The 17,248-nt window shown below is 39.5% G+C and overlaps 1 protein-coding gene and 1 long non-coding RNA gene across 4 annotated transcripts in view; one reads left to right on the top strand and one right to left on the bottom strand.

Annotated features, from left to right (window-relative positions):
• Nucleotides 1–13,424: 13,424 nt before the first annotated feature.
• On the top strand, nucleotides 13,425–14,239 carry LOC121718030. The gene is made up of 2 exons (XR_006033838.1): nucleotides 13,425–13,520; nucleotides 13,844–14,239. It is a non-coding gene; the product is annotated as an uncharacterized LOC121718030 (long non-coding RNA).
• Nucleotides 14,240–15,658: 1,419 nt separating this feature from the next.
• Nucleotides 15,659–17,248, bottom strand: part of LOC121718009 (polyunsaturated fatty acid lipoxygenase ALOX15B-like) — a 95,657-nt gene continuing 94,067 nt past the window's right edge. For all 3 annotated transcript variants that reach the window (XM_042102752.1, XM_042102751.1, XM_042102753.1), the window contains one exon: nucleotides 15,659–16,759. In XM_042102752.1, the coding sequence (XP_041958686.1) occupies nucleotides 16,580–16,759 (180 nt within the window). In that variant the 3' untranslated portion in view covers nucleotides 15,659–16,579. The remainder of the gene's footprint in view (nucleotides 16,760–17,248) is intronic.

Here is a 17,248-nt window from a genome sequence, read left to right as displayed (position 1 = left end):
CATCTACTGGTGATGGAAGGCATGGCATTGCACATGTAAACATTCTTAGGAGCAGCTGAAATTGGGAAAGTAGTAGAAATATTTGTAGATTTTTGTTGTTCCAACAGTAGGCTACTGCTTATTTAAACAACACATGAACCTAACACTGATCACTGGTTCATAATCGGGCAATTTATATATATATATATAAGTAATTTCTTGGCATCATGGAATAGTATCTTTTGTGTGCATGTGGTTACATGCAAAGACATGATATTAATCTTTAGCCTAATCAGGAACAACAGCCATGGCAGAAGTCCCAGTTACTTTATCATATGAAAGGTTAAACTTGTCTCATGGTCTCTGAAGTGTGACTAACTTGAGCCCTCCTGGGTTCGAGCTATGAAAGGAGAGAAAAAGAGATGCACTCCTAGTAGTAGGGGGGCCTATGTGTCTAATTTGGGGGCTTGTGGGATTCGCATGTTAATTTTTGGAGAGTATTATATCTTTGTTCTAGGGGTTCTTAAGAGTAAAAAAAAATCATGTCACCATTTTTTTGAAAGTTTTGAAGGACCCAAATCAAAGTTCAAATTCAGAAAAGGTCAAATTTGGTGTTTTGTCCATAAACCTCACATTGCTGGTATTATAGCATAGGGTTTGGTGCCAAAAAGCAAAGATATTCTACAAGGTAGTGTGCAAAAGTGGACCACATAAACAATACAACATTACAAAACATTTTTAGGCTGATGAATGATCTCTTTAACAAGAAATTGTGCCTAAAATTCTCGAAATTGTCCGCTTAAAAAAATAATACTACGTATCAATACTATCAATTCATGCCTATTAGTGTGCTTGAGTGTAGGCCTAGCCTGCTCTGCCAGTTCTTGTCTGCACCCATTCAGAGTGCAAAGTGCAGAGATCTCTGTTAAATCAAGTTTAATAGACTTTTACATAGCTAATACCAGCTGAAGTCTGTAAGGCCTTCCGTAGCCTATGTAAGTGTGAAGAAAAGAAAGGGTAAAAGGATCAGATAGACAAACAGACAGGTGAGTGTCTGTGTGTGTGTGTGTGTTAGAGAGAGTAAAAGAAAAAGAGACACTAGCGGTTGGCTGTTGATGGCTGTCAGTTATAGAATTTAGAATATTGAATAACCTGAAGCACATAGTGCTCTGTTCTTCATGGTTGGTGATATTAGTGACCTTCTAGCCTTCTACATTTGAGCAAGCACATTTTCATAGTTCATGGTGGCACAGTCTAGTTAGGTTATATTCTGAGGTGTGGCCTTCTTTTAGTCAGGTGATGGCACACATATTCTAAAAGAAACAGATTTTGGGCTATGTATCCAGTGGCAGATATGTGTGGACTTGTGAATGACCCATCACTAGAGACTAATGGCAAATTTCTTGTTTTTGTCCATGAGAGAGTATGGAGATGGTGATCACAGATCACCCAACAATTACAACGTTACAGTGCAGTTGTTTTACAACAGAACAAAGCAGTTTGGCACAGGAACTGCTACAAATCCACCGGTAACAGTGAGCATCTGCAGAATGCTAAGATTCGCTACTAGAAATCATGTGAAGCAGCAGGCTCGGTGACTTCAGAAAAGACGTGGTAGACCATCTTCTGAACCTGCAGCAACAACTGCAACTGCATCAAGTCCATCTAGAGGGACTTTGTACACTTGTTCAGCAGCAGTTGCTGCCAGCATAGACAATTGCTTCTTCTGTCAGAAGCAGACAAAAGAGCGTCTTCATGAGGTGTCCTCTTTCAATGCAGGCAACCAACCAAGAGATATAAGTAATATTTTGAAGTCAATGACGTTTAACAGGTAGCCAGTGTAAAGATGCTAGGATGGGGGAAATATGTTCATATTTTTTGTGTGTGTGAGCAGCTGCATTTTGTATAAGCTGTAAGCTCTTTAGACAGGTATAATTACAGCCAGCCTAATAGCATTGCAATAGTCCATCCTGGTGACAAAAGCATGGATTAATTTCTCTGTATCTGGTTTGGCTAATAGGGTTAATACATCAGGTTTTATGAAGAGGTACTGTATAGTTGTGCATCATCTGCTAACAGTACTGAGCCTTGAGGCACTCCATATGTTACCATAATCTGGGTAGATGGTTTATTATGGACCTGTAGAAATTGTTGATGGTTAGGAAGGTGTGATCTAAACCAAGCAAGTGCTGAGTCTTTGATGCCTATCAAATTTTCAAGCCTAAGTAGTATGTCATGGTCTATGGTGTCAGTCCAGGAGGACCAGTATTGATACAAGGCTAGGTTTTTTGAGGGAGGCAGATGTCTTAAACGACTGCGGTACATGCCCTGATATCATTGAATTATTTATAATCTAGAGCAAATCATTATCCAGGAAGGGGAGAGCAGTCTTAAGAAGGTGAGTAGGAATAGGGTTTAGTAGACGAGTTGTAGATTTTGATGAAGAAATTGTGGAGGTGAGATGTAATATGTTGTGTATATGTAAATAAATTAAATGTTGTTCGAGGTCTCATCTGTTATGTTTTTGCTATCTTTCAGCCAGTATGTGTATTTGGTGAAACTGATTGGTTGTTGATCTTATCTCTAATTGTTTGACATACAATCATAATACTGACATACAATACTGTTGAAGATAACTGTTTTGTGAACTTTATTCAACATAGCCAGTGATTTTAGGCGAAATGTATGGTGTTAATTACAGTGTAATATACAATTTCAAAAAAATAGGGTTGAAACAGGTAAAAAAAATGGAGATACTTTTTTACATACTTTTTCTCCATGTTAAATGACCTCTAAGGACAGTCCAACCACTCTCCAAAAATTAACATTTCAAACCCACAGAAACCACATAGGCCCCCTGACTATAGCCTGACGTAGCCATACTCAATTCTAGTCAGAATATGAGTCTGATACTGCTCCATTGGGACGTAATTATGGGGCATGTTTCAACCGATACAGGGGGGGAATGCCTCTGCACTCAATTGGATAGATTTAACCAATCAGAGCAACGAAGTAGCTTACCGTGTGTAGGAAGAACACACGAACCATCCTTCTTCTCCACAAATGCTTTAACATTGTTTTCTGGTCTTTTGTAAAAGTTATTGTTCCGTCAATATCTCCTACAGCACTCATTAGCTGAATCTAAGTAGTAGGGTAGGCTATTAGGAAAAACCTGAATTTTAAATAATTCTGTTGAACACTGATATGCTACAAACATGTTATAGGCTAAACAGCTGGGAAAGGCTGTCGCAAATCCCTCGAACAGGTGGTCAATCAGAGATTTCAAACAAACGAGGGAACAACATGTCTCAATGCAACACGCTGTTTTCCCTTGATGAAAGTGAAACCATGAGTTTTCCCACATCTCAACTTTGACCAAAGTTTTCAGAAATAATCGTTTTCAGTGATAAAACCTCATTAAACTAGATGTACCGCATAGCGGTACAAAATATGACCGCCGCTCAGTCCTGTACATCCGTTCCGCGAAAATAAATCACACTTCAATTTGTCTCCATATTTTACTCCATCCCCCACTCTTGAAACTTTTGTGTATGCTTGTTTGGCATGCCCGAGTGTGTGTGTGCGGCTGCACAGAAAGTAGCCTACTGGTGCTGAAAAGGTGAATAGATTGTAGAATAGCCAAAGAAGATGTAGCATTGTTATAAAACCTTTAAAATCTCTAAACAATCACAAGTAGGGCAGGTCATCACAGTTCATCCATTGCAACTGGATTGATGAAAGGTCACTTACACCTGTAGGCTACATTGTATTTGGGAAAAGCAAAAGGTATCAGCATAATGTTATTTATTTATTTATTTTTTATGTATTTATAAACAAAAACATCTCTGTCAGTTCCATGCCGTTTTCAACAGCTATCAAAAACAAAGGTCATTTTTGGATGGATGGATTTTTTGTGAATGTTTCTTCTTCTACATAAGATTTTAGTCATCTTTAGTTCATGTAATACTTTATTGTCAATGCACAAATTAAGTAACAGTAGTCTGAAACGTTATTGTTAATGCACAAATTAAGTAACAGTAGTCTGAAACGAAATGCTGTTTTACATCTAACCAGTGGTGCAAATAACTGACATGTCCAAATGGGCCTTGATGAAATGCGTCGCTACTGTTCATACACATTTTAACGGGCCAAAGTTGAAGAGCTTTTGTCCGTTATTGTTCGTGCAAATATAGGCTGATTCATGTTCCCTTGCATTGTGTAACTGAGGTCCATGGCTAGTCTGACTTTCATCAGACCAAGCTCAATCTTTTAAGAAATCAAAAAATAAATAGCGGGCAGATCAGGCTGGGTTCACCCAGCCTAGTCCATAGGCACCCGATATTGTTTAATTTTCCGATTGAGATATATACACGCTCTGGCTATTCTAAATGCAAAAATGCATCAGGGAGTTATGACAAAACGGTAACTAACAAACTAGATCCTAATAGAAAGCTGATAGCTTCCCTAAGCTACAGGTAGGATTATAAGGTAGGCATATTTACAACATAAATTGTCAATAGGCTATGCTGGCGACACAAATAAAGTCTCCTTTGGAAACCAATGGCTTACGCCTTACAGTATCAAGCGGACTTAAACTGCCATATCGTGGCGAAAAGTTGTAATAACATTCACGCAGCTCCATGAGTCAAGGAAAGCGCGAATGAAGTAGCCACTTCTAAATGGGACCCACTACACAGTAGCTTAAGGTGTGTTGTTAAAGCAGCCATAATGAAATGAAGGTGTCATTGTTTGGATACTTCACACACACGTGCTTTTTAATTTCACAGACTACAACTACCAAGCTGGAATCAAAGCACATCGATTCCCCTCTCACACCCTGCACGCACTTAAAACAAAATAAACAGGCGTCTCAGTCTCACGCATGTATAGCAAAACTGTATCAGACCGGTGTAACGTTGGTAAATCTTCCATTGCACAGAATGATTTTGTAGCACGTGCAATAAATGACAGTCGAAAGATGTAAACAGTGCTGCTATCAATTTGCTTGGTATAACCGCATTTATAGTTTTCTACAAATGCAATCAATCAAATGGGTGTTCCCCGGGGACGAAATGAAAATGTTCCGTAAAAGTCTAGTGGGGCTACATACCCACCAAATTTCATGTACCCCGGTGGTTCGGTGTCCCGGGTATCAATGACCAAAAATTCAGGAAGTAGATGACGGGAAAAATTCTTGAATTGTGTGCATGTGTGCGTGTACAAGTTTATGTTTATGTGTGTGTGTGTGTGTGTGTGTGTGTATGTGCGTGCTTGTGTGTTTGCCTGCGTATGTGTGTTTGTGCATGTGCATGTGCATGCATGCGTACATATGTCTACTGTGTGAGTATGTGTCATACTTTAAATACACATACTGTAAATGTATGTGTGTGCGTGTGTATCTGTTTATGCACATGTGTGCACATTGAATGGGTTAACATGACCCCTGGAGGCAAACATACGGAAAAAAAATTGTCATCCTACATGTAGGCCCTACAGTTCTCAAGATATTCACAGAGAACTGTGTCTGCCCTACCCTCCTTTCGGGGGGTCCAGTCCAGCGGGGGGGCTACAGATCAAAACTAAAAATTACGGTTCCATGCTATCCATGTGGGGGTACATGCCCACCAAGTTTTGTGTACCCCGGTCTTTCAGTGTCCCGGGAATCCTTGTTGGTGTACATCACTAAATGTACACATAAATTATTTTATTGTAAGGCCCCCCATGAACGAAAGTACACAAAACTTGGCATGCATTCGGAGGGTGTCATAATGATCCTACACTTTTAATTTCGTGCAGTTTTGACCTTGTCAGCCAGAGATATTGTGATGAAAACACCTAATTTTTGGCTTTTTAATTTTTAACTAGGTGGCGCTATACATGAAATAAGTGGTAATGGGATGGGTTGGCATGCCCCCTTAAGACCAACATACATAAAAAAGGTGGACCTCCTAGGCCCTACGGTTCTCGAGATATTCACAGAAAACTGTCTCCGGCCACCTACAGGCCAGTTGGTGTATAGTAACATAAATTAATTTATTGTGTGGCGCCCCCCATGAACGGAATTCCACAAAACTTGGCGTGCATACAGAGGGTGTCATAATGATCCTACACTTCCAATTTCGTGCAGTTTTGACTATGTTAGGTCACAGATACCTTCAATTACAACACCTCATTTTTACTTTTTTGTGTTTAACTAGGTGGCGCTATACATGAAATGAGTGGTTATGGAATGGGTTGACATGGCCCCTTGAGATCAACATACAAAAAAAAAATGGTCCTCCTAAACCCTGCGGTTTTCGAGATATTCACAGAAAACTGTGTCTGCCCTACCCTCCTTTCGGGGGGTCCAGTCCAGCGGGGGGGCTACAGATCAAAACGAAAAACGATGGTTCCATGCTATCCATGTGGGGTTACATGCCCACCAAGTTTCGTGTACCCCGGTCTTTCAGTGTCCCGGGAATCATTGACGGAAATTTGGGCATGCGAAAAAGAAAAAAGAAAAAAAAATCTGACTAAACCTATATGACCGCCGCGCAGCGAAGCGGCGGTCATATAGGTTTAGTCAGATTTTTTTTTTGCAATAATATGCATTTTCCATATGGGGTCTTATGGGGTCTTAAAAGCCATGTCTCCTTCTAGCCACAGCGTTTTTGTTGCAAACATAGGCGTAATCTAAGCGTGCTCAGATGACGTGATGGACGAGGCGCTGTTGCTCACCTGTCAATCATCGTAAAGCCCGATTTGATTGGTCCGCCAGATCTAGGGCGAGCATACCTAGCGTTTATGTATGGCAAGCCGTTCAAGACAAAATGTCTGTCAAAATAACGCCTCCACGTGTAGATTTTTTACTTCTTCAGGAGTAAAAAATAGACGTCTGAGCGTCAGATGTCAAATTTTCACGTGTGCCACGCGCAAAAACTTTGCGTCTGACGTCAGCAGTAAAAAAAATGACGTCTGGGTGATTTGCTGCAATGCCAGAGCCTTTGTGCCAGAGTAGACACAGCATTGGCTGCTGGAAACAGGAAATGCAGCCGCTATAGTTGCAGCAGAAGAAACAAGATGCCAGAGCAATGTGCAGCATATTCCTGCTCAAATCGGCGGACCATCGCAAACAGGGCTCGGGGGATTACTTTTCACATGTAAGATTTAACATTATCATACTATTGGTTGTATTTTGTGAATGCAATATTACCAGAGAGTTGAAAAGGAGCAAGGATCTTTGTTATTGTATGTAAATCGTAGCCAGCTAGCTAGGCTACTTGCTAGGTGTTTAGGTGTAACAAGCTGAAGTTGGCCGCACATTCAGAATGCGGTGTAGTCAAGTTTCCATTCCACCTTAAATATTGCAATTTTCTACCGACGGGGCAGTGCTGACTGCAAATATGCGATGACACTGGCATTTGCCTAGTAGCAGACGAACATTTAGGCTACTCCTCACAGACGAATAAAATCCTTTTTTCTGGTGACTCCATTGTCGACCAATCTTTAAGTAAATGATACAACATGCTTTCTGTCAAATAAATCGGTTCATATTGCACTTGTTTGGGGGGGGGGGGGATGTGGTGTAATATTTCACGGCAAATAATGTATGGGCCATAGGTATCAAATCTAGTGGATAAATTGTGGAATATGAAATATAGCTCATGTAAATTAAATCTATGAAATATGCCCATTTTCCACAACGAAATTGTCCATGCATGGTGTCAAATGAAAGCTCAGAGACTGTAGAATCGGGATGTGGTGTAATATCTCACGGCAAATGATGTGTGGGCAATAGGTATCAAATCTAGTGCATACATTGTGGAATATGAAATATAGCTCATGTAAAGAAGAAACAGAAAAGCTTCAAAATCTGCCACTGTACTCAAGTAAAAGTACAGTACTTTGATGAAATATTACTCAAGTACAAGTTAAAATACCGATCTGAAAATGTACTCAAGTAAAAGTAAAAAGTAGTTCATTTAAAATGTACTTTAAGTAAAAGTTACTTAGTTACTTTTTTTTTTTGGGGTGGGTGGGTGGGTGGGGGGGGGGTACCAGAACAACCAGTTTTACCAGAGACTTTCTAATGAGGAGATACAGCACTCAACTGTTGTAAAACGTGGCAAAACGTCGACATGACATGTGAATACATTGAGCCAATCATGTGGTGTGTTGTGAATACATTGAGCCAATCATGTGGTGTGCTGTGAAGACATCGTGCCAATCATCTGTTGTGATCTCGTCGCTGGAGCAAGATTGGAGTCGTGAAACCTTACGCACTCCATAAGTAGAGTCATGTGTAATGAAGTGGAATAACACAGGGGAAAAGTATTGAACACGCTAAGAAAAAGCACTAAGGCAAGGAAAGGGAAGGAACGAGCTGGAATCTGTAAGTAGTTAGAGAGTAGTTATCCTTTCTATCTGTGCAAATTAATATAAGCTTGGTTAGTAGCCTACATATTGATGGGCTATAAAAAAGTTTTTCATTACCAAGGTGTCACACAAGAAACATTTCATGATGGATAAAAGCAAAAAGCTCTCCCAAGACCTTTGCAACCTTATTGTTGTAAACATCAATGAAACTGGTTACAGATTCATTTCAAAACTTCAGAATCTTCCAGTAAGCAGCATGGGAGCCATTATCTGCAAGTGGAAGGAACATCACTGCATCATCAACCAGCCATGCACAGGATCTCCTCGCAATATTTCTGACCAGGGAGTCAGAAGGATAGTCAATTCCAAGAGCCAAGGACCACTTGGAGAAAGCTCCAAAAAGACTTGAAGGCAGCCAATTCAATTAAATTCAATTAAACAGTTCTGGAAGTAACTAAAGATCAGGATTCACAAGAGGGACCCCTGGGCCAAAATGGGCCAAAATCACACCTGATACTGCGACTAATACGTTTTCTCATACAGGAAATGTCTTGAAGCTGTCATTACAAACAAAGGCTTTCTACAAAGTATTGAAGAAATTTCAGTAGGAACGTTCAATACTTTTTTTCCTGTGTCATTCCACTTTATTACACATAACTCTTATGTTTGGATTTTTTATATGTGTGTTAATATAATGTGTGGTGAAAATTTCGAATAGACTCACTGGAAGTTTAGGCTAATTAGGCTACTGAAAAAACATTTAAGTGTTCAATACTTATTTCCACCATATATTTATTTTACCTGAATATTTTAACTTCCTTCCTTTAACTTCCTACTTTAAATGTCAAAATGAATGTCAGACGAAATTTAAAGTTTGACTGACTGTGATTTTGTATACAACATAGTGAAAACTGTCTATCTCACTCTCCCTTGCTAAAGAGCTAAAGCCTGCACGATTCATTAGGTAGTCTACAGTGTTTATTTAGCTGAGCATCGCTAGTAGGCCTAGTGGACCGCTAATTGTTGTGCTGCTGGTGCAATGTCTTTCTCCAAGAAAGCCAAGTCAGGTTACCAAAAAAAAGTCCAAAACAGGAAAAAGAGAGACATTAAAATGAGGGGAAACAACTGCTAATCAACTTCTTTCCAAAGAAAGGTGAGCACAAACATCAAAACACAAAATCCCATGGTGTTTGCTTGAATATCTCTGCAATCATTAGTGCTAAAACGAACTGAGACAACCCATTGAAATAGTGGGAAATACATAGCCTAGACATGTAATCTGATGCATCTCGTGATCCAGCTCCATCTCCATCACTTTCAGAAAGACTGCATGGCGCTAGCTTGATTCATGTCCTGTTGTAGGCTAGCCTACATGCTGATCATTATCACTAGGCTAGTGGTTTAGGGCACGATTTTTTTCTCTCCCTTTCTGTTTTCGTTAGTCTTAACTTTTTTTTTTTTTACCCAAGTAACGGATGGGATTTTTGATGTAGCGAAGTACAATACTTCACTCAAAATGTAATCAAGTAAAATTTAAAATACCGATTTTATAAACTACTTAAAAAATTCAAAATACACAGAAAAACTACTCAATACAGTAACGTGAGTAAATGTATTTCGTTACTTTCCACCTCTGCGTTAGTGCTAGTTGACGTTAGCTAACCTACCGATAGCAGAGCTAGCTGATGCACTAGCTACCAGATTAATTTGGTAATTAGGCTACAAAGATAATTTACGAACCTGATATTTGCTCTACTTAAATCGGCATCTTGTGTATCAGATCTACTGGATTTAGCAGTAACTGTACTGTAACGTGGTCAGCTAATGGAAATGCAGATACTTATGTTTAATACATTACGTTTTTGAACAGTTATGAAGGACGCAATGGATGGTGAGGATGAACCCGCGATGACAGGGAGGAATGAACTTGAGCCTGTGTTATTCAGAGGATAAGTCAATGCTATGTTACAGTACATAGACCAGGGGTCTCAAACTCCGGCCCGCGCCCGGCCCAATTCCGGCCCGCGGCCTAATGTCAAAATAATAATGTAATTCGGCCCTTGAGGGTATTTTTAATTGCGACAAACAACAACACTGATTAAAATAGACCAGTTGCTAGACATCCAGAGCTTCGATTCAAGCCCAAATTCGATGCACAAAGTTTTCAGGAAATACTTGTATTACACGCCAGAAACACGAAGACATGAATTTGTTTGTGATGACACGGAAGCGATGCAGGCCATTTTTGCACAAATTGAAGCAGAAATAGACCTACACCAAATGTTGAAAAACATTCACGTGTGATGAAGTCTTGGCTAGGCTATTTTATTCATCTAGATTCTGATTCTGAAGGAGAATATCTGCCTTTTGGAGATTATGATCGATCGTCTGACTGATAGTTATGGTGCGTCTGTGAATGAAGGTGGGTCTGTAAGTGTATACGACGGTGTCCACTAAGCATAGGCCCTATACCATGCTTATTTTGACCCTCTGCCCAACATAGCTGAAGGTGGCAGTGGTAATCGTGATGATAGTGTCCGTAAAGGACGTGGTACAGACCGCAGGGTTTGTGGTTATAGGCTAGTAATAGTTTACTATATTGTTGGTTTACATCAGGGGTCTCAAACTCAAATGAGCTGGGGGCCAATTCTGCCAACGTCATCTGATTGGGGGGCCGGCTGAAAATGCGTTTTTATGTGTTTTTATCTAGTTTTAGACACCTGTGCTAGCAACCTTAGCTTATCAATAAAATAATGATAAAATAAATATTAATACAAATTATAAAATAAATGAAAAACATAAAAAACAGGTATGTGTGTGTGTTTCACACCAAATAAAAATATTTCCTCTCATAACTTTTTTAAATCTGGCAAACTAGGCATCAGGGTTAAGAAAGCAACACCATTGGATTTTTATATCAAAATTTAAAAGGCCATGGCTTGAAAGTGGTCAGAGATAAAGTTATACTGTAAATGTAAAAATCTTTGAGTAAAACAAAAGTTTATGAAGGGGGTAAATTTACCCATCTAATTTGTCACTGGATGGCAAGCACCTCAAATTATGCACCTTTCAGTAAATACTGGATGAACATATTTAAGCAGGTTTACTTTCCTTTTTTCATATTACCCACATAACAAATTAACAGAAAAAAACCTAAGATGTATACCAACACCTAAGATGTTGTGGTTTAGTAATAGATTACTACAATATAGGCCTACAATAAAGTATTCTGGTCAAACAGTTCCTATCGCGGGTAATCTGCAGTACCCAGAAGTTCGCATCATATTGCGGGTGACTTTGTAGTTCTTTAGAGCCCTATTTCTACTAGCCCTGCTGTCTGTACCACATCCATTACGGACACTATCATCACGATTACCACTGCAACCTCCAAGCTATGTTGGGCAGAGGGTCGAAACAAGCATGGTATGCTTAGTGGACACCGTTGTATACACGCACCTCCATTCACAGACGCACCGTGACTATCACTGTCATAGACGATCGATCATAATCTCCAAAAGGATATTCTCCTTCAGAATTAAAATAGGTGAATAACATACCTTACCTAAGACTTCATCACACGTGAAAGTTTTTCAACATTTGGTGTAGGCCTGGCTATTTCTGCTTAATTTCTGCTTCAATTTCTGCAACACTATGGCCTGCATCGCTTCCGCGTCATTACAAATGCACGTCTTTGTGTTTCTCGCGTGTAATACAAGTATTTCCTGAAAACTTTGCGCAGCGATTTTGGGTTTGAATCAAGCTCTGGATGTCTTGCACATAGTGGAGCAGAGTAGGCCTACAAATGAGATTTGTCACCGTACCTGGATCTATCGTCTATTTTAATCAGTATCGTTGTTTGTCGCAATTAATAGCCTCAAGGGCCGGATTACATTATTATTTTGACATTCGTCGCGGGCCGGAATTGGGCAGGACGCGGGCCGGATTTGGCCCGCGGGCCGGGTGTTTGAGACCCCTGGTTTACATCTTAGGCCTACTGTTTTCCTGTTAATTTGTTATGTGGGTAATATGACAACCTGTAAACCTGCTCAAATATGTTCAACATCCAGTATTTACTGCATAACTGCATAAAGGTGCATAATTTGAGGTGCTTGCCATCCAGTGGCAAATTAGATACATTTACCCCCTTCATAAACTTTTTTTTAATACTCAAAGATTCACAGTAGGACTTTCAAGCCTTAAAAAAGCCTTACAAAGACCACTTTCAAGCCTTTTGAAATTTTGATGTCAAAATCCAATGGCGTTGTTTTCTTAACCCTGTTGCCTAAAGTTTGCCATGCAGGTTTAAATACGTTATGAGAAGAAAATATTTTTATTTGGAGTGAAACACACACATACCTGTTTTTATGCTTTTTGTTTTTTCTTATAATTTGTATTAATATTTATTATCATTATTTTATTTATAAGCTAAGGTTTTTAGCACAGGTGTCTAAAAAGAGATAACAAGATTTGCACTTTCTCTTTGCAGTTTTGTGTAGTATTTGAAAAAAAACATTGCATTTTCAGAAATAGCCGTTCTTTTTTGTATTATCCTTTAACACTGACATGGCCCTCCAATCAGATGACGTTGGCCGAAGTGGCCCCCAGCTCATTTGAGTTTGAGACCCCTGACATAGACTGTTCTGTAACTGTCAGCTCTTGTGGCCTTTCAAATGTATAGGGCAATTCCACGCAAAACTGTCATATCCATAACGGCAACACAATGCCATGGTATTTAGTTGGCATTATGGATGTGACAGTTTTGCGTGGAATTGCCCTATTTCAAAGTTAAACATATCAAATATAATTTCATATAGGCTACTCACAATCAGACCTGAAGACTTAAAGACTTAAAATAAAGTTGAAACTAATTCTACAAAAGGCACTCCAAGGAAAAGCCTTTTTGGCTGCATTGGCCAACATGTTTCGACCAACAGCCTGTCACTATGAAACTCTGTAACTAGATTTAAACTTCCCTCTGTATGGAAAAAAAATATATATTATTCAACATTAGTTAACACACTGAGAATGATTGCTGCACTATATGTATTGTTCTCTAGCAACCTGAAGGTCCAAGACTCAATCCACTGAAGGCTCTCTCTCGTAAGATGATGGATCTGATGTCTGATGTCTGCTTTGTGGTCCTATAGGACGACGCCATGGATTGGGGTCAGAGATGCGCCTGAGAAGTAAGTGTTTGTGTTTGTAATCAAGTGCTGTTTGACTGATGCTAAAACTGCAGTAGCGGATTTGAATGTACATTTATACCGTGAATTTAAGACATCAAAAAGCCTGTTCATGGCCTCAAAGAAGTCAGTCGTAGTATTTGCCTCACTTGGCAGCCTCTCCAGCTGTATCATAGTCTTCAGTCCTATTGTGTCATCACAGCATTTATAGTAGGAAGGATCATATTAAGCAAAGAAATGTGCAGGTGCAATAACTTAATTTCAAGAACATAAGAACATAATTGTAATTCATGATGTATTTTTTTTTTTACTTTGCGGTGTTTTAGGTGCTGTAAATGCTGGCCATATGACTTCAACCTTCATCCAACCAAACGAAGAGATCCTGCTTTCCTGCACTCACACTAATCCATTGAGGATGTTAGTTAATTCAAAGACAAGAACAGTATTTAGTTTTGTAAATGCTTAACTACCACTCAATGCAATGTCATGTCTCTGCAGGACACATCTACTGGCAGTTGATGGAGGGGGTTTAGGGCAGTTGATTATTGTGGGAACAGCATCGTCTGTAAGACGCTTTCTTTTTTGCTGTAAAATACATTATCAACATTGTGCTATTCTTTTCCTTGTGGGGAGACTGCAGAATATGGCTATGTATGCAGGTGTTAAATTGTGGGATTTGTTGAAAATGTGAATTTCAAATAAAACCATACCATTCAAAGTTAGCCTCACACACTCCATACCCTCCTTTCCTCAGATTTACAGAAAGGTGTCTGTTTATGCACCCAAAGTTTAGGCATTTTTGCGATTGAGTGATCAACATCGAAGTAGTAAGCAACGGTAACTTATTCCAGAGAACCTTCGGCTACCTAGTAGATCGTGACAAAGTCGTTTTTCTCCTTAATTGTTAATTTGAAAAACGCCATGTCGGTCTCAGAATGTAAGGAACACATGTGAATTACAGAAAATGCTTTAACATGTCTAATCTCGAACTGTATAATTAAGGGCTGGGGCATAATCCGAGAAAAAAATGATTTCTTCCATAGGGCCCCAGTGTAAAGAATCTCTCGCTAGTCTCCTAAAAAGGCGTGGCGCTAGTGAACCCTACGTCATAGGGGAACAGGAAGAACCCTTCTGTGCATCGTCTCGCTTTATCAACCGTCTCTGGCTTCAGTAACCTGTCGGCTATGGACTACTCTGCAAGTCATCCCTTCATAGGAGCTCCTGATTATGTCTGTGATCTTTGGTACACCGTAGTGTCTCAACAACTTCCAGAGGGTCTGACTGTCGACACTGTCTAAGGCCTGCAGGTGAAGGAGGATGCTATTGTAGGAAACAGAATCAGACTAAGGTTCGAATCAGCTAGGTCAGATAAGGATGGCTGCTAGGTTGTTGCACCCCATCCTGTTGGTTGCTATGGTGGTTGCTAGGTGGACATTATGGTAAAGGTTAAGTTGTTGCTAGGGTAACTGAGATGGTTGCTAGGTTGACATGCTGGTTGCTAGGGTTATTGAGATAGTTGCTAGGTTGTTACTATATGGTAGATATGGTGGTTGTTATGCTGAGTGGTTGCTATTCCCTATGCTCGTACTTGCATAATGTGGTTCGCTCCTAAAACATAATTCAGAGCTGCATTTGCAGAAATTGGTTTGTCACTATGGTTAGAGGGGTCAAAAGGTCCTGGTTACAGAAGTTTGTCTGCCATCAGGTTTTAAGAGGAAGTTAGTTATCCTGGCCACAAGGAGAACTTAGCCAAATATAAAGTTTCTAAACACATTGGTGTCCGTCAACAGATTTCCGTATCCTCCCTCGTATGAAGTTTAAATGGACCTTAAAAGGACCCTAAACTGTTTCACAGCAAATACATCTGCTAACAGAGTCTGGTTGCGTTTTTTGTCTGCTCTGGTGCATCGGACTTTCCTTCCTAACACATGTGGAACACATTTGAGATTGCTACTGTATGTACCAGTGCATGTGTGCAGTTTGTTTTGCCCATAAACAGTATCTTAGAAAGTAAGCCCTCAAGCAGACAACTTTGAGAACAGCTCTGCGCAAGTCACCTCTGTAGGCTGATGCCTCTGCAAGGAGTTCGATCTTCTCAATGACACAGGAGAGGCAATGAAACACAAAAAGAACTCTGGATGGTCTTTTTAACAAAACCCCTGACCAAAAGTTAGGGCTTTGACTTTATTAAGTACAACAAATAAAAATAATGCTTTCAAGCCTACGTCTCTGCGAAGTCTGAATTCAAAAGGGGCCGTTCTCTTTTTATACTTTTTTAAGTGGGCTGAACGCTCTAGCTCGATCTTATCGCATCCTGCCATGAGCGAATTGTTCTCTAATTCGTTGTCCGTTGGTTTCTCATTGACCCCTTACTGGCCTACAGTTGTTTACTGCTAGTATGCCTTTTTCTTACACTTCAAAACACATTTCATTAAAACATAACACACTTTGATTCTAAAACAAAACCTTTTAAATCTAAGCAAAACACCTTATGTCTTAAGCAAACATTCTTTAAGTCTAAGCAAAAACACCAAGTCTGATTTTTTCCCCTCAGGTTATCTATTGTTGCAGCATTCGCACATTTTTATTTGTTTTGGAGCAAGCTGGATTTAAGCAGTTACATGATTAACATGATTTTGATATTATATATGATATTACATGATTATTATCCATGATTTTTTTTGCAAACTATTAGACTTTCCACTGTTCACTTTTTCAGCCCCATCCTACACACTGTAATAATAATAATAAAAAGAAGCCAACAGATTACAATACAGTGCATTGCTTTACATGCACTGTAATTAAACTATGTAACGCAAAACAACAAATCCACAGGCTATTGCAATGTGTAGGCCTAGTTGTTTCCATTGATTATTTAAAACATTTCCATGAAGAACCCTGATTCCATGTTTCTAGCAGTTTGTCTTACAACCTTTTGATGTGGCAGTATAATCAGAATAAACATATTGGTGAAGAGAAAATCAACATTCAATTAATATTTGCGGGGGGTATGAATAATTTTGGGCTCAACTGTATTAAAAAAAAATGATTATTGTATCCTCTCAAATGGCCACACTGTTGTCCACATTTGTGGGGTTCAGAAAGGTGTAGGGAGGGTCCAGGCACTTGTTACGCCCCTCAATTTCACCCGACAACTTCTCCAGCTGCTTCTGAAAATCCTCAATGTGATTGCGAGGACCATCCTCATCAAACAGATCTTCTGGGAAACTTCCAAGAGGGTACTGCAGAGGAAGTGTGACAAATATATGTATTGTCAATGAAAACAACAGACTCAAATAGCCAAAGTGACGTAAAATAGATACTTAAATGTTTATTTTGGATATTTTCTTTGCCCTTGTTTGAAAGAATACATGTTATTTATAGTTACATGGGTGAAACAACCCTAAAACCTGGGTTTTTCTTATGTAGACCTTCGGCATGGTACCTCTTAAGGTTGTAGTAAATCAATAATAACTAGATGTACCGCAGAGCGGTACAAAATATGACCGCCGCCCAGTCCAGCACATTTTTTCCACAAAAAAAAATCACGCTGAAAGGCCTATATGATTCTAACTGTCTCACTAAATTGCATTACACTCAATTCTCACTGGTATCTGCTAGACAACAAGTACAACAAGTACCAAAACATGATTAGTTCATAGATTTCACATGTAAAATTCATTTTATACAACCCCACACCCATCTTGCCTGTTCATAATTCTGAGGAATTC

Source organism: Alosa sapidissima, chromosome 9 (genome assembly GCF_018492685.1).
Source record: "Alosa sapidissima isolate fAloSap1 chromosome 9, fAloSap1.pri, whole genome shotgun sequence".
In the NCBI taxonomy this organism is placed as follows: Eukaryota; Metazoa; Chordata; class Actinopteri; order Clupeiformes; family Clupeidae; genus Alosa; species Alosa sapidissima.
This window is presented reverse-complemented; position numbering and strand designations above follow the sequence as displayed.